Source organism: Octopus bimaculoides, chromosome 6 (assembly GCF_046866305.1).
Source record: "Octopus bimaculoides isolate indiv1 chromosome 6, ASM4686630v1, whole genome shotgun sequence".
NCBI classification, from domain to species: domain Eukaryota; kingdom Metazoa; phylum Mollusca; class Cephalopoda; order Octopoda; family Octopodidae; genus Octopus; species Octopus bimaculoides.
Window position 1 is genome coordinate 58,993,261 of NC_142933.1, and position 18,567 is coordinate 59,011,827.

At 35.8% G+C, this 18,567-nt stretch overlaps 1 protein-coding gene across 6 annotated transcripts in view; it reads left to right on the forward strand.

Annotated features, from left to right (window-relative positions):
• LOC106881399 (isoamyl acetate-hydrolyzing esterase 1 homolog) overlaps positions 1 to 18,567 on the forward strand; it is a 214,722-nt gene that overhangs the window by 145,460 nt on the left and 50,695 nt on the right. For 2 of the 6 annotated variants that reach the window (XM_052968750.2, XM_052968747.2), the window contains exon 5: positions 1,213 to 1,331. In XM_052968750.2, the coding sequence (XP_052824710.1) occupies positions 1,213 to 1,331 (119 nt within the window). Of the gene's footprint in view, positions 1 to 1,212; positions 1,332 to 3,799; positions 3,909 to 5,028; positions 6,775 to 6,902; positions 7,139 to 18,567 lie in introns of those variants that run through there. The other 4 variants (XR_008264422.2, XR_016242282.1, XR_016242283.1 and 1 more) reach the window with 4 other exon arrangements.

Sequence of the window (18,567 nt, forward strand, 5' to 3'; positions counted from 1 at the left end):
GTGTCGCCCGCACATGAGCCAGTCCGGGGGCACTGGCAAACGATCCCGCTCGAAACATTTCATGTGTCACCCGCACAAGAGCCAGTCCAGGAGAACTGGCAATGATCTCGCTCGAAAGATATCATGTGTCACCCACGCAAGAGCCAGTCCAGGGGCACTGGCAACGATCTCGCTCGAAAGATATTATGTGTCGCCCGCACATGAGCCAGTTCAGGGGCACTGGCAATGATGCCGCTCGAAAGATTTCATGTGTCGCCCGCACATGAGCCAGTCCGGGGGCACTGGCAAACGATCCCGCTCGAAACATTTCATGTGTCACCCGCACAAGAGCCAGTCCAGGGGCACTGGCAATGATCTCGCTCGAAAGATATCATGTGTCGCCCGCACATGAGCCAGTCCAGTGGCACTGGCAACGATCCCGCTCGAAAGATTTCATGTGTCGCCCGCACATGAGCCAGTCCAGGGGCACTGGCAACGATCCCGCTCGAAACATTTCATGTGTCACCCGCACATGAGCCAGTCCGGGGGCACTGGCAAACGATCCCGCTCGAAACATTTCATGTGTCACCCACACAAAAGCCAGTCCAGGGGCACTGGCAACGATCTCGCTCGAAAGATATCATGTGTCGCCCACACACGAGCCAGTCCAGGGGCACTGGCAACGATCCCGCTCGAAAGATTTCATGTGTCGCCCGCACATGAGCCAGTCCAGAGGCACCGGCAACGATCTCACTCGAAAAAAAAAAAAAAAAAACCTCATGTGTCACCCGCACAAGAGCCAGTCCAGGGGCACTGGCAACGATCTCGCACGAAAGATATCATGTGTCGCCCGCACATGAGCCAGTCCAGGGGCACTGGCAATGATCCCGCTCAAAAGATTTCATGTGTCGCCCGCATTGGTGAATGCAGGCTTCCTGATCAATTGAATGTCTTTTTTTTAGTTTTTGAATATTATCTAAAGTACTTATTTGTGTGTAGCAGTTTCTCCAATCCAAATACGTAAACTCAAATTTCTTTTGCACTTTATAGAGGGTCAGTAATTTTCCAGTACTTATGTATTGTCTGATCCTGAGATAAATCCTAGATTTCAAGATGTGCTTTTAACTATGTTGTAAATATTTTGTCAGTGTTGTGTTATGTTAGTTTCATTGTTGTAATTTACTGGCTAATTTGAATTTAATCATTGTTTTATGTTCATTGATTTGTTTACAGATCGAGTCAGTTCAAATTTCAATAAAAACACAATTCATTATGCTGCAGCATGCAAACAAGCAGCTGAAGAGGTTGGTACTCAATGCATAGACCTTTATACAGAAATGATGAAGAATAATGTAAGTTTTTTCATTCTTTGCATTACATGTGTGAAGGAGACATCACTCTCATTAGTTTACTATCATTTGATTTTTCACTTTGATGATTTTGTTATTATTGCTGCTGCTACTGCTGCTGTTGTAGCATGGGTCTGATGAACCCTACTTGAACAGTGTTTAGATATGTATGTTATTGGTCAATTGTAGCATTCAGTTAGAATTTGTGGCCCAGTCTCATCAATATTGTGGGGCATGTTGATCTAATATTTAAAACTTAAAATATGTTATTCCTTAATTAGAAGCAGTCAGGATTCTGTTGCAATTGTGATGCAACATAAAGCAAGTAAGGGGACTTTATATATAGAAATTCTTGTGAAATTGGTGTTGACATTATTTAAGCCTTTTGTGACTGACTATGTTTTTAATAAAATATATTACGTGTGTTTCACTTAATTTTTGAAATAATCATGAATTTGGAAAGATTTTGTAAAATAAGAAACACTTTTATTTTTAAGGTGGTGTTTGTAGTGTAACTTGAGATTCTGACTCAATTATTATGGAAAGATTTAATAATTGAAACATGAACTCTTAAAATGGACAGTTTGTATTTTAGAAACAGAGGTGGTCTAAGGTGGCTTGTCAAATAGTTTAATGAAGTAGTTGGTTTAGATTAATTTGATTCACTGATAAATGTATTTGCCTATATTAAATGTCACTTATAAACTCTAAATATAAATATATAATGTATGTTGATAATTGTATTAGTGCAGAAAGTATACGCTATCAAAAATAGGGGGAAAGTTCCTGATCCATTAGGCTAATAAATTTGTTTGCCTTTGAACTATATATTGAGTACATGATGAAAATCAGAACATTTTATCATTGTATTAAAAAACACAGTGTCACATCAAGTACATTTTATATAGGGAACCAAATTAGTAGTGGGGAAGTATGTGCAGAGAGTGTGATAGAGAATTGCTAGAATAAGAATAGGACGGAGGAAATTCAGAGAGCTTTTACTTTTGTTGGCTATGAAATGTTTTTCTCTCCAAGTGAAAAAAGAAGATTGTATAATGCAGTATATACAGACAGCAATTCTTCATGGTAGTGAGACATAGGCCCAGGGTGTAGAGGACATGCAAAGGATAGAGGGGAATGTAGCTAGTATGTTTTGCTTGATGTGTAATGTAAGTATACATGTTCAACAGAATGCTAGTGTATTGAAAGAGAAGTTAAGCATAAGAGGAATTAGATGCAGTGTGTAAGAGAGAATGCTGTGCTGGTTTGGTTATGTAATACAGATGGATGCAGACAGCTCCATAGTAGTGCTGATCTCTCTAAGTAGCTGGAACACATGGAAGTGGGAGACCTAAGAAGACATGGGACGAAGTACCGAAGGACAACCTCAAGGCACTGCACCTTTTGTAGAAGATAACAAAGGACCGAGATACTTGATCCTTTGCTCTACTCAGAAAGCCCAAACTCCCAAACAAAAGCATTGAGGCCACTACCTCCGGTGAAGAGGATTATGTTAGATATGTAAGGGTATTGGGAATGATAGCAGATAAGACAGATAAAGGAGCTGTTGAGTGAGGATGGAGTATAACAGAAGGGTGAGAGCATAATGAGAAATAAAAGTGGTTCTAGGGTGGGGAAGAAAGAGTAAAATAATGAATGGGAGGGGATGTAGTATGTGTGTATTTATTCTGTTCAGAATGATGTGTGTTAGAGAATGAAACATGAAGTAAAAACTTGACAGGGCAGTGAGAATGGAAGTTGGACAGAGAACTGCATGTATAAGCAATTACCAAGGTGGTTTTAGGATATCAATTTTGTTATGGTAGACTGGTCTTCTCAAGTATAGTAAGGCACCAGATATATCAGTACTTTGTTCCATGTGTTCCTGGGTCTCGCTCTTCCACAAGATCCATCCACTTCACGTGATTAATACTTCTTTATGCAACTGTTCTTATCCATATGCATCATGTGACCAAACCAGCACAATCTTCTCTCTTGCACACTGCATCTAATTCTTTGTATGCCTAACTTTTCTCTCAATACATTAGCAGTCTGTCATACATGTACAGTGATGTTGAACATCCAACAGAGCATACTAACTTCATTCCTCTCTAGTCTTTGTGTATCTTCTGCATTTAGGGGTTACATCTCACTACCATGTAGAGCATTACTGTTTGTACACAAACATCTACAAACCAGTTTCCTATCTACCTGTAGACTTTATGGCTCCTGTGCATCTTCCACATACAAATACTATTTTCTCTGATAACATTCCTGTGATTCCACTGCACCTCTTGTGTATTCATAGCTTGCACTGTATACACTGAATGGAATTCCTGCCTACATATTGAGCAAAGCCATTTATCTGAAGGGTTTGTTTTCTTGCTTACTAGAACCTTGATCTATACAAAGTTAACTTTAAGGCCCTTTGAATCCAAGTTTTACTTTCACACTTTTAATTTATTTTCTAGTTCTGTTACAGATTCTGCTATGAGAGCAAGATCATCAGCATGTAGTAGCTCCCATAGGCAGCCAATCTTAAATTCCTCTGTTATGGTCCAGAGGATGATGAATAGAGAGGTACTGAGAGCCATGCTTTGGCGAACACCTACTTGTTCTCTAAATTCGTCACTGTACTCATATCTAACTTTTATCTTACTAACAACACCCCTGTACTGCTTTCACATGGCATTTGCCTATCCCTAGCTTCCTCAGAGACCACCATATCACAGAGCAAGGTTTCTCTGTTGAAGGCTTTCTCCTGGTCAACAAATACTAAGTTAACTCTTTGAGCCCGCTCAGATGTTTTTAACCCATGCACACTATCCATCTTGGTTCTGCATTAATTGAGGGAAGTCTTTAGGCTGGTATACAGTATCTCTGGTGAGTTAATCGACATACATTGTCATCAGATGACCTGCTCAAGTCTGACCATGCTTTGGCATCAATAGCAGTAGGCCACTTACCACTTCTTGTTAAGCTCACCAGCAGTGTCCCACAAAGCACAAGTGCCTTTCCCTTACAGTGATGGAAACAGACAGGAGTTCTTGAAGGTATGTTTAAGACTGCTCTTAACATTCAGGTGTATCTTCCATCAGGCTTGGATTCCAATTTTTTATTGGTAAGTGCCCAGGTTGTTGTTCCATATAAAGGACTGACTCTACTGTTGCATGGAAAAAATTCACTTAAGGCTGTCTGACAATGTTGATTTCCAGATAACATCCAGCTTGTTTAGGGCTGACTGTTTTGATTGTCCGAATTTTTGCATCTTTTTCAATTGAAGCTATCTCAGAATCAAAGTATGTGCAATCATCAACTTGATTGATGGGGGTCTCCACTGATGTTGATGATGGATTTTCATTGATTGTGAGCAGTGAACTTGATTGTACTAGGATTAACAAGTAATCAAACATCTTGTGCAACTAATTCTAGACTATGAAGTAATTGGGTGGAGTTTGATATTGCATCAGAGAGCAAGGCTGCTGAATATTCCACCTGAAATTTGTGAAACAATAGAATTCAGTGATATTATGTTAGGCTTCTGCAATATGGTCTACAATGGAGGAAACATTGACAAATGGACAAAATGTTGCATACTCCCATTTCCAAAGAAAGATGGTTTAGGTCTTACAAAGAACTGTGGAGGCATCACTCTTACAGCCATCACTGCAAAAATTTATATTTCACTTCTACTTAACAGGATACAACCAGAAATTGAGAAAGTTTTTTGAGAAGAAATCACAATGGCTTTGGAAAAATAGATCAACTGCCAGACAAATATTTTTGTTCATCATCTGAAGGGAGTAAGAACCAGAAACCTTGAAGCAGTTTATTGATTTCTCAAAAGCTTTTGACTCCATCCACTATGGAAAAAATACTACTGGCTAGTAGTGTTTCTGAGGAAATAACAGCAGCTATTATGATTATCTATAACAACACCAAATCAATGCCAGAGTACTCCAAGGGGACATACTAGCACCTTTTCTCTTTGTGGTCACTCTGGATTATGTCTCAGAACATCACTTAACAATCTAAACAGCCTTGGTTTCACACTTGCAAAAAGAGATTGATCAAACATCCTACCCAAAAACTAACTGATGTAGACTATCCTGATGATTTAACCTTGCACTCTGACACAATATCAAATATCAAGTACAATGGTTTATTCCTAGCTAGATACTGTTCTTGTAGTTGCCTGAGTATGAAAATAGCATTAGTAGTGTTCCTCCCTGGCATAGAGCCAAACTGCATTTCATCTGGTCTAATTCTGTTCCTAATTAATTAGGCTATAATTCTCTCTGTAAGTTTCATCACCTGGTCCAGCATTTTGGTGCCTTTATAATTACTTCTATCTAAGGTATCTCCTTTACCCTTGTAGAAGCTGACCATTATGCTGCTATACAAGTTATTGGGAATGACTGCTTCCTGAATAACCTGCTTAACTATTGCGTCTGCTTCTGTCCTTGCTAGATAAACGTATCACCTAACTTCCCTTTTAGCTATCTAATATGTTTTTTGCTGCTTCCATTTTTCCACTCTTTCCAAATCCATCTCTTCACTTTTATGGCCCTGTCAACTTAACTGATCCACCACTATGTCACCCTCAGTCTGGCAGAAGCTTTGCTCCATCCACAGTTTTGGTCTGTCACCCTCAGTAGGTTATCCTGTAAAAACTTCCAGTTGTCTTCTGTCATATGTCTACCCCTACCTCCTTCTCATTAAATGTTTCAAATTAGAACATCTCTAAATCTCTGGCCATTTAAAGGATCTTTGAGTTTTCATAACTTCCTTTTCTATTTCAGTTTGTGTCTCTGAATCCTTCTAGCCCTAAGTCTGAAAATACTAACCACTAGCTTACATTGAATTAAACATTCCTCACTGGGGAAAGGACTTTGTATTCATGAGCATCTACCTATCCCTGTTTCTGGAGAGAATGTTGTCAATCTGGTTTGTGTGCCCACCAGATTGATAGGGGATCAGATGGCTGGTAGATTTCCTGAAGTTAGTATTGCAGACCAGCAAGTCATTTGCATCACAAAACCCCTAGCAGCTTTGTTCCCCTACCCCCTGCCGTCATTTCTAGAATCAAAAACCATAACCTCCATGCATGCCATGGAATCTATTGGAATATTCCCAACACGATTGTTGCAGTCACCAGCTATGATAATAACTCCATTATCTTCCATCATCAAGGTAGTCTGCCAAAGGGACTTGTAGAAGCAGTCCAAGACTGTCTGCTACATTCTACACTTGTGTATTTTAGAGTCATGAATTTTGTATCAAAGATTTTATTTTTCCCTCTCCAGTTTCTTCTTGTTTTGAATTTTAAAATGATAAACCTGAGATGCTTATCAATAATCAAAGTAGGACAGAGAGATCAAACAAAACAAAATGAAACAGTTGCATTATGTGATATTGTGTTTTTTAATATATATATATTCATTGTTATATGCATTGCTCATTCTTATTGATTTTCCAGCATTATAAAATATTAAATATCACTTTTTTGCTGTATCCATTCTGAATGCAGTGCATCTCATTTTGCTGAATCATCACAACATTTCATTATTTCAGATAAGTTTTGGTCAGCAGTGGCAGAAGCCATGTCTAATTGAATAGTACCATCTACTTACTGAGGCTGTATGGGAATTTTGGATACCCTTTACCCTTTCAGTTCATGCAAAAAGGCATTATCAACAGTAACTTTCATGTGTAAGTTTGTCAGGTCTGACCTGAACCAGCTTCCCCTTGACTACAGGCAATCCAGCTATGACAATTCCATCCTTTTTCTGAAGAGGCAGGGATGGAAGGTATGATTTATCTAGTTCCCTGTTGTTGAATACATCCATCCAGAAAAGTTTGATATGAGATTTGAGGCATTGTTTATCTAGGCCTCCGTTATCCAATCTGTCCTACCTTCTTTACTTTTTTTTTTTTTTGAGATAGTAGGGTATGATAATATAAGAAAAAATTTGGTGTGATTTTTAGCAAGTCAGGCAACCACATAGAGGTTTGCTCGCTAGTTCATTTGTTGGGTACAGCTTACAGGAGTTTGACCCAGTTCAGTTTGCAGTTGCTGGGATTTATTTGTTGAGGTTTTGAGGAATGATATTGAACAATGTGAGGTTGATTATTCTGCAATGTTTTTATGCTGTATTGTTTTATTAGAAGTTGGATGGATGGAGTATTTAATTATGGCTGCTTTTGAATTGGATGTTGACATCACTTTGATAACATTGATAATATATATACTATCTTGTGGCAATTATTGTTTTATATTTATACTAGCAGTATAACCCGACGTTGTCCGGGTGTGACTTATTACGCCACCTACGATAAGCCCCTGTGGGAAAAATTTAAAATAATAATAATAATAAATAAATAATAATAATAATGACCTCTGCCGATCAAACTCCCAACCCACAACTAAGTCTTAAGTGTATATATATATATATGGGCAACACAAACACTAAATAAAAAAGATGTTAGTAAGTAAAAGTGTTTTAAAAAAGATTGTTAAATTTTCAGATTAACACCCGTACGGTTTTCACTACAGTGTTAGGGTTAGGTAGGTAATGCGGGTGTTAATGTCAAGATTTACGAAAAGATTTTCAAAAAAAAACTCACAGTTTGTAGGGAATAAATGTTTGTTGATCGTATTTGAGAAAGATGTCTCGGTGGTGAAGGACGGTGTTAGAAATGGAAAGTAAACTTATAATTCCCGCCAATTAGAATGAGGTCATTGGTAACCATAGGTACATATATGTGTGTGTATTTACGTATGATTGGTAGTGTGTCTGTTTATTTGACTCTCACTCTCCTTCGTTTCTCTGTCTTTTTTCTTGGATCGTTCGTAAACGTTCATAAGAGAAAGTAGCAATTGAAACGATGTGTAAGAGGAATAGAAATAGTTAATTTTAGAGGGGCAAAGTAATTTTGTATGTAGTTTTAGTATCTGTCATGACAGTATCGAAATGTGATTGTCTCAGTTTTGATCTTTTGGTATTTGTTGTTGATCATAAAGCTTCATAAGAGAAAGTAGGAGTTGAAAGGATTTGTATTAGAAAGAGGAAATTAGATTTTATTAGGGAGAAAATGTTTACTCCTGTAGTTTTATGGATTTTATTCATTATTAGGAAATTTTTGGAGTGAAAAAATGACACAGTGACCTAACAAATTGTATTTAGAATATTAATTGCGATTGTTTAATCGAAGAAATTTGGAATTGTGTAAATGTATGAATTTTAAACATACACACACACAGAGAAAATTTGCCTTTTATAGTATAGATACAATATGCACTCGTGCATAATGTGTATCAGTATTTGTGAGCTATGAAATGCTGGAAAAATATATCTTGTCTATAATGTGCACAGATTTTTCTTTAGGATAATCTTTGAGGAAAGCATTGTAATTAAAAATAAAACCAGCAGTAATGGAGTATGTTAAAAATGTAATTTAGCTTAAAAAAAGGTGAATTATGCAGTACTCTCTAACTTTATTTTTATTTGTTTATTTTATCAAAAGGGTTTTTAGATTTCCGAGTTTTGAACATTGGAGATTACATGTTATACATTATTACTTTTCATAATATATATTGGGCTATTTTCATCATCATCATAAATTATCAGCAGCATTATCCTTTAATGTCCATTTTTCCATGCTTGCATGGGTCAGATGGAATTTGTTGAGTCAGATTTTCCATGACCAGATGTTCTTCCTGTCACCAACTCTTACCTGCTTCCAAGCAAAGTAATATTCCTCATATGTTTTTCACAGAAGACTGGAAATGAATAGCATAATTTTATAGTGGTGATCATCATTTACAATTATCACATAATGTCATGACAAGGACAGTGGTGTAGCTAGGGTAAACCATACTTGGGACAAACCACAAAAATTCCCCCCACCTTACAAAATCCACAATATTATATAGTACTTATGTGTTACAAGTAATTAATATTTTAAAGCAATATTTTAGGAATAAATACTTTACCAGGGTTCATTTACCTGCTTGTTCGGTACAGCCTGTAAATCAAAATATATTTTTTGAATGTTTACTTTTACGAAACCTCCTTATTTTAACTGTTTAATGCACCAGCTTCCACCACTGCAACATTAAAAAACCTAATGTGTGAAATGAGATGTAATAAAAAAGAAATGCAATTGTTTAAAGTCTCATCTTTCTTGCTTTTGATGAGGTGAATTCATTGATTATCTCTTCAAAATCAGTTTCATTCGTTCCTTCACTTTCAATGCTCAGAAGAGCAAGATCATGCATGCAGTCCTGCAACATTATGTCCGCAAATAAGACAGGATTAACTTCAACTTGCTGAACAATCATTTGCAGCTTGCAATTGATACAGCTATTGTGAACAGTATTTGAAGGCCAATGCACAAATTTGTAAAAATGTTATCTCCATATCAAACAATGAATTCCAGGAGTTTTTCTGGCCTTGTAGAGAACAATGCCCTGCAATCAATTATTTTCTTAAAATGTTTGCCGTTAATGTTGCCACAGTAACGAGAAGCCAATAAATCACATTTTGATCGAAGGTCAACTTTGTCAAGATGTGTTGGATAGGGAAGAGACTGGATATCGACGAGGAACCCAAACTTGGCATCAATATTGTTAAGACAGAAGAATTTTTTTCTGTTTCTGATTGAAGATAGTGAAGAACAGCATTCATAATGGTATCCATCTCATTGGTTGATGCTGTCTTTTCAACTTCATCATCAAGAGGTAGTCTTTTTTATCTCCCTTGACGCTTTTTGATATCTACGTTCCACTTTTGACAAAGATCAATGCCTTCTTCTAGTGATTGGTGGATAATAGTACATCCGTCTTTTTGAAGGGCTTTGAGATCATCTGCAGCATCCCGGAAATTCGTTTCAGGATCTTGCAACCGCTGCTGAACGTGATCAATGCGAGCGAGAACCCAGTTCCAAAGTCCAGTACAGTATGTACACCAGAAGTTGCAAGCTATGCAGAAAGGGAAAATCGATTTACACTGATAAGATAAGAATGAATTATTTTTAGAACCACAAAGAATGATTAACAGTTAAATGAATAAACGACTGTTAAGTAAATTTAACTTAGAATGTTTACCACTACACTTAATCTTATACCCTTAGTTGTGCAGTATGTGTAGTAGGCAAGGTGAAAATATGCAGGTTTCACTCAATTGATCCTCAAGCCTTTTTTGATGCCTTTTGTAAAAATGTCCAGACATGAATGTAAACAGCCACCCTATTGCGTTTACCTTCAATAGCAGCATAAAATGATAAGCTGGAGATCCATCTTTACAATTGCAATTTTATAAATGGAGTTCAAGCTTATCATATTATGGTCAATTCTGCACCACCCCACCCTTTAATCAGCACCCGAGGTACGTGCCTCCTTCCCCCCTAATTATGCTACTGGACAAGGATACATGCACACTCATGCATAAATATGATGGGCTTCTTTCAGTTTCTTTCTACCAAATCCACTCATAAGGCTTTGGTTAGCCTGAAGCTATAGCAGAAGACACTTGCCCAGGGTGCTGAACAGTGGGATTGAAACCAGGACCTAGTTGGGTAGTAGACTTCACAACCACACTGTCACTTCTGTGCTTTTTGACTTTGTTTAACTCTGGTCATGGGACAGACATCTAATTAATAAATTTCTCTTCTGAAACCTTGGGAATAAATAATCATTTTTTTTTTTTTTTTTTTGTAATGAGTTACATATTTCCTTTTTAGTAAGAAATTTATTTTTCAAAAGTTCTAGTTTAACCCTCTCAGACCTGGACTCCTGGGCAAAAAAAAAAAATAGTTGTATACACAGCTCAAAAGTAATGATTGCAGGCAAACTAATGGTCAGAAGAGTAAAAAAAAATTGAGGAGAATAACAATAATAGGTCTATCTCTCAACTACCATATTTGTTCACCTGAATCATGACTTTCCTCATTTCTTTCACTACTTTGATTGTCCAAATCACTCTCATTGTCTGCAAATCACTCTCATTGTCCAAAGAATAAATAGCATCAATAATTTCCTCAACTGCAAAGAGTCTAGGCCTTGCTCATTCACCAGATATAGTGTTGGAGTTGTTACACATTTATTTCATTGCAAAAAATTTTTTTTTTCTGCAATTTGAAACAAAAGTTTTAAATAGCTGGGGTGGGGGCATCATTAACAGTGAGTCAATAAACACACTTAACTACAAGGTTGCAATGTGATCTGTTGTCTGTTTTTAGTATTTTGTCTTCTTTTTCTATGTGTGTTCATTACTGTTTTAACAGGAATTCATTAGATATTACATTTAGGCTATTCCTGCTATACCAGGAACACAGTATGATAAGGTTAATAACTTAACTAAATGCCTTTGATAAAGGTGTTGAGAAATGAAAATAGTCAGTAATAACTTATTTGAAGTCATTTACTTATTTGTTTTGGTTATGTGGTGTCATTAGAAAGACAAGGATTTCATAAGGATTTTATTAAAATCACTCAAAATGTTTTTATTGCATTTTCTTTCAACCCTTTAGCATTCACAATGTTTTCAGTTAATCATGCATTATCTCATAGTTTTGAGATTTTGATCATGTGATTGTTTATTTTTAATGACATTGTAGGATAAGTGTAAGAGGACAGATCTGGCCAGTTTTCACATAGTAACAGATTGAATATTTGAGCCGGATATGACCAGTTTAAGCACTAAGAGATTAAGCTGCCTTTCGATTTTATGTTTTGAACAGCAGACATTTACCTTCAGATAGATGTAGTTTGATTTTAATTTAAAGACATTATTATGCAATATATATAATATAATGTTAAAATCATTTAATGAAAGAAATGGAAATATTCATTGTGGGTGTGTACCATTTCTCTCTCTCTCTCTCTCTCTCTCTCTCTCTCTCTCATATGTGTGTGTATGTATGCATGTATATATATATATATATATAAATCAGAGGCAACTCCAGGTCATTAGCGTCACTCGGACTCATCACAAATGTCACATAAGATACATGCTTGCTCGAAGAATTTCATGTTTTTCTGCTTTATTTCTAGTTCCATATGGCTTATTTTTTATACCTAGCACTATGTCTTTCTCCATTTCTAAGTTAAGGGTAAAAATAAAGCAACACTGCAAAACACAACTGATCTTTATACATAGATGCACAAAATAATAGTAATCAAATAACAACAGCAGAGTGCACAACGAATAGTGATCTGACTGTCACTGTACTCCTGACAAGAGATGCTGGTTAGTCTTTTACACCTACCAAGCTCATTCATTTTAGTCCAAGTTGCCGGATAATTTTTCATTCCTTTAAGAATATTATAGAATGGAAACTTTTCATAGATTAGAATTTAAATCTTAATCTCTATAGAAATTTATTGCTTCAAGAAAACATTGAATTTGAATTACTTTTAATTTTTACAATTATAGATAACAACTCGGGCTGTAACTTCTGAGCCTGAGTCAGGGACACGTGAACGATGTCGAGAGAACATCTGCTATGAATGATATTTTTTGACACAGGGCACCTCTAAGATGACCGCCAGATGCTGAATGAAAATAAATGAACTGCAACCAGGCTCAATAAAAGGAGCCCAAGTTATTGGCTTCAGTTACATACTTGAAGTCACTGTTAGCAGAAATTAAATCAGATTCAAATACACATTCATTTTACTAAATTTTTACTCAGGTTAAGCCCGAACAGCCTGAGTGCCAGAGTCACCACTGATATAAATAGTCGACAGATGAGATCCAGAGATTGTCTGTATAGATGACATTTAGTAGTGCTCAAAAGATTCAGACTTTGATTCTGATGTGTTTACAGAGGACCGATTCCATAAGGTAAAGAAAGATTATAAGAGGAATCAAGTTGAGCTGGTATAGAGACAGTTATGTGGATGAATAAATTAGACACATTAAATATATTAAATTTAATAGTTTGGGTATGAAGTACAAAATATATACGAGTATATATGTATACATGCAAAAGGTGGAGACTTTCAGATGATGAATTTTTAAATATAAATACATAGGTATTTATATTAATAGGTCCAACTTACTGTTATGGGGATAATAATAAGAATAATAATGAAACACCCCTCCCACATGATGAGTGGTATGTGATAGTTGTTACAAATACTGACCTTGAGAAGTCAGGGTGGTCGGTCATAGATAGTTGTATGTTACTTGTCTAACTATACTGCTATACCAGAGTGGACATTATAACAGTCAGATGTTGGATTACAACAGTGGCAATGATGAATTAACAAACTCACAATGATTAAACAATCTCACAAAAGTTTGTAGTGCAAATTTCATGGCATTCAAAAGCGTAAAATTATGGAAGATTTGTTGGATGGTTTGCTTGAGTTACAAAGACAACAATTGCTATTACAGCAACAACAACAATTACTATTACAGCAACAAATACTGCAATTAATGAATAGTAAGTCATCCAAAAATGCTGAAAATATGTTCATATGTTGCAAACTCAAATACGGACTTTAAAAGTGAACCAGACAAAAGAGTTACCTTTGAAGCGTACTATACAAGATACGAACAGATCTTCAATAAAGAGTGCAAAGATTGGGACAGTTATATGAAAATGTGTCTAATCCTTAGAAAACTGGCAGCAGGAAAACATGAGTGTTACAGCGATTACATACTCCCGAAAAAACCTTCTGACATAAATTTTAGAAACACAATAGACATGTTGTGTAAAATTTTTAGCAAAAAAGCTCATTGTTCAATACACGCTGGAAATGTTTGAGCCTAGAAAAGAACAACAAAGAGAACTAGATCACATATGCTGGCAGAGTTAACAGAATGTGAAACGTTCAAACCAGACAAGTTAACACCAAATATGTTCAAGTGCCTGATATTTTACTCAGAGACTAAATGCAGAAGTAAGAACAAAAATTCTTTCTAAGCTGGAACAAAACCAAGCTGTAACCTTACAACAAGTGTCAGAAGAGTGTGAAAGAATAGTAAATTTAAGACACAACACAGAGAAAATTGAACATAAAGATTTCTCCCAAATGAAACAAGTGCGAAACAGGCAGAATTGAAATCAAGTGTGCACTAAAATACAGTACGAACAGGACAAAAGTCAGGAAACAAGCCCATGTTTTGTATGTGGAGGTCTACACCTGAGAAAAAACTGCCCATTTAAGAAAGTGGAATGTGTCCATTGTGGAAAAATTGAACACGTAAAAGCACATTGTAAAACCAAGATAAAATATTGGAACAAAGAAAAAAAGAGTAAACAAGATGTCATCAAAAGAAAATGGTAATGTGACAAAGAGGAAATCCGTTAATGTGTAAATTGAAAATATAAGATTGAAAATGCAGTTGGATACTGGAAGTGATATTACCATTGTGAATGAAGAAACTTGGAAGTATATTGGTAAGCCAAAATTAAGTGAATCTACAAAAGTAGCACATGGTATTACAGGTAAAAGATTGTATTTTGATGTGAATTTGCGTGTAATATGACATTTCGTGACCAAATGAAAATGGCAATAGTATATGTGTTAAAAAATTCTGTTAATCTATTTGGCACAGAGTGGATGGAACTGTTCAAATTGTGGAATATGCCCATAAGTGTTTTGTGTATAGTCGGTTCAGTCGGAGGTTTGAATACAGCTGAGAGATTGAAACAAAAAATAAAACATTTATTTCCAGATGTTTTCTAGTATGACCTGGGCTGCTGCATGAAAACGAAAGCAAAAACTGTAGTAAAACAACACGCAACACCTATATTTAAGCCAAAATTTAATGTACCATTCACAGCACTAAATAAGGAACTTGAAAGCCTAGGAATAATCAAGAAGACACACCACTCAGATTGGGCAGTACCTATGGTCTATATAAAAAAGAAAAATAGTAAGTTAAGAGTTTGTGCAGATTTTTCAACGAGGTTGAATGATTGCTTAATCCCACATAACTACCCATTGCCTAGTTCTGAGGAAGTGTTCACAAAGTTGAATGGAGGGAAATTCTTCTCAAAATTAGACCTCTCGGAGGCATATTTACAAATCCAAGTAGAAGAATGCTCACACTTACTAGCCATTAATACACACTGTGGCTTATTCAAATTTAAGCAGCTTCCCTTCAGCGTAAAAGTAGCTCCTTCCATATTTCAATAAGTAGTGGATACAATGCTGGCAGACAGTGATTTTGCTATTGCCTACTTAGACAATATTCTAATAAAAAGTGAAATACACGAACAACATGTAGAATACATAAAAAAGGGTATTTGAAAAGATAAGAGAATACAGCTTTAAGCTAAGTGATGAAAAATATGAGTTTTTTCTGAAAAAAATTAAATACTTGGGCCAGATAATAGATAAAAATGGATAGAAACTGGATCCATCCAGTGCAACTGCAATAAAAAATATGCACACACCTAATAATGTGACTATGCTACAAGCATTCTTGAGATTAGTGAATTACTACCAAATTTATATTCCCAATAGACACAATGTAAGAGCCCCACTTAATGATTTGTTAAAGAAAAATGCAAAATGGTGCTGGACTGAAGGCATTTGACAAATTAAAGAACACTTTAATATCGAACTTATCGTTAATGCATTTTGATCTGAAGCTGGAAATTATATTGGCTACAGATGTGAGTGATAACAGTGTAGGAGCAGTGCTTCTGCACAAATATGACGATAGGAGTAAAAAGGTTATAGCCCATGCGTCACAATCATTTTTATCAGCAGAAAGGAACTACAGCCAAATAGAAAAGGAAGCATTAGCAATCATATTTGGTGTGAAAAAATTCTATAGATTTATTCATGAAAGAAATTTCTGTCTACAAACAGATCCCACTACTGTCAACATACAATTCTAGAAAAAAAATACCAGCACACGCAGTGAATAGACTAGTGATGGGGCACCACATTATTGAATTATGATTACAAATTGGAATGTTTGCTGTCAAAAAAATCTAGGGTATGCAGAGGGTATGTCTACACTGATACTGAAAGATGGTGAATCATTCGAAGATATGGTAATTGCAGCTTTTAGATCAGAAGGAGAAATAAAAAATGTAATGTGGAATGTGGTACATAAACTACTGGTGACCCTCGAATACATAAAACAAAATGCGGAAAAGGACAAGTTCATAACAAAAACGAAAAGAATACTGTAGACAGGAAAAGTAAATAGGAACAGAATTGGGGTGAAATGAAATCAAGACATGAACCTATACTCAATTTGTGATGGCGCACTGATGTATACACAGAGAGAAGTAATACCTGAAACGCTGCAAAAGAAAATGTTGAGGGAATCCCATGTTGGACACCCTAGTATTTTGAGGATGAAAGCTTTGATGTGTAGTGGGCAAAAATGGATAGAAAAATCAAAAATTTAGTGACAGGCTGCAGAAGATGTGTGCTAGCAGCAAAATTACTGACAATAAAAAGTGAACCGTGGCCTAAACTAGATGTTCTGTAGTTGAGACTACACATCGATTTTGTTGGTCCCTTAAATGGTTCATACAACTTAGTGGTAGTTGATAGTTTCTCTAAATGACCAGAAATTTGTAAGTGTAAAAAGCCAACCTCCTCAACTGCAACAAACTTTCTACATGAGCTTTTTGCAAGATTTGGCATCCTAGACATGATAGTGTCTGACAAAGGAAAGCAATTTGTGTCTTTTTAGTTTTAAAACTTTTGTAAAACATGTAACTATAGTACCATACCGACCCAGATCTAATGGACAAGCAGAATGCTTTGTCGATACGTTCAAGAGAGCCCTAACACAGTCGAATAAGGAAGTCACGAATGAGATAGTTTTACAACAATTCTTAAGGGTACACTGTGCGACGCCACATCCAAACACACCAGCAGGTATATCATCAGTGTAGCTGATGTTTGCAAGGAAAACAAAATCCATCTTCGACAAATTGCTACCTGGCAAGAAAAGAAAGATTGCATTGGATAATACAAGATATTTCAAAATTGGTGAAAATTTATTTGTTAAGGCATGTAAACAAAGTTGGGAAGATGGTGTGATTACCAAACTTTTCAAGTACTAACGCCACTACAAATAATGGAAGCCAGACACACAAGCAAAAGAAAACATACAGATTTCCTAGAAGTGGATGCCAAATGAAAAAAATATTTGATTTGTAACTGTATAAAAAAAAAACTCAAAATAGGAAGGTTTTTTATGTTGTTAGCATTTTGTGCATTGTGCCTTGGGTTTTTGTGTTTGTTGTTTTTAATGTGTGTGTTTTCTACTTTTGGTGTGTGGGTATTAGTATTATGTAGAGCTTCACCAGGTGTGAACTTGATTTTTTCCTTATACTCAGTACCTAGCTAGTGCTTCATTGTAGTAAAGTGCATGTATGTTGAATATTGTCTCGTTATAGGCGTGATATTCTGGTGGTTAAGTTCCTAACTATTCCTTTAGTTAGGGATGGTGGATGATTGGACTTTACATTTATGTATCTAGGACACTCATCTGGTTTGTGGTATAGTTCGTACATCACTGTTTCTAAGTTAAAAGTAGCATCTAGGAAATTTACTTTATTGTAATTACTGTCTATGGTTATTGATAGGGCAACATTTTAAAATAATTTGTGTAGTTTTTTTTTTCTGTATCACTATTTCTAGTTTAGTACAATTATCTATTACGAAAAGGGCATCGTCTCTCTATAGATACCTCGCTATTTATGGCAATGAGGATTTGATGTGGAATGAGATGTAGATTCCTACAATATCCATGACCTGAGCTGAGTCACTCAAACTCTTTGGTATATTGAAGGAATTCATTCTATCTGATCTCATCCATAATTTGTTGCCATAATTAATAACAGTTTCTTATGACGTTAATATTATCTCTACATCCTACTTAGATAGGCTAGAATTTTTCATTGCAAATATGAGTGCTTTATTGAGTACTTGTGGATTAGTAGTTATCTATATCTAATTGTATAAATTTGGAGTTTTTTGTTTTTCATATTTTTTTATACTATCTTATTAACTCCCAAATGTCTAACCATAAGGAAAATCCAATCTTAATTTGGTGTTTGGGCATTATTATCTGTGATGTTTTTGCTTATACGTCCTATGTCTGATTTCAATAGACATATTAGTCTGACTTTAGGATCACAATCAAAGTTATTTTCATGGTCTTTAAGGTTTATCTTAGGTTTTTTTGGGACATATGGTTCTCTCCTATCTTCTATCTCTAGTCTTTTTACTATTTCATATCCTTTG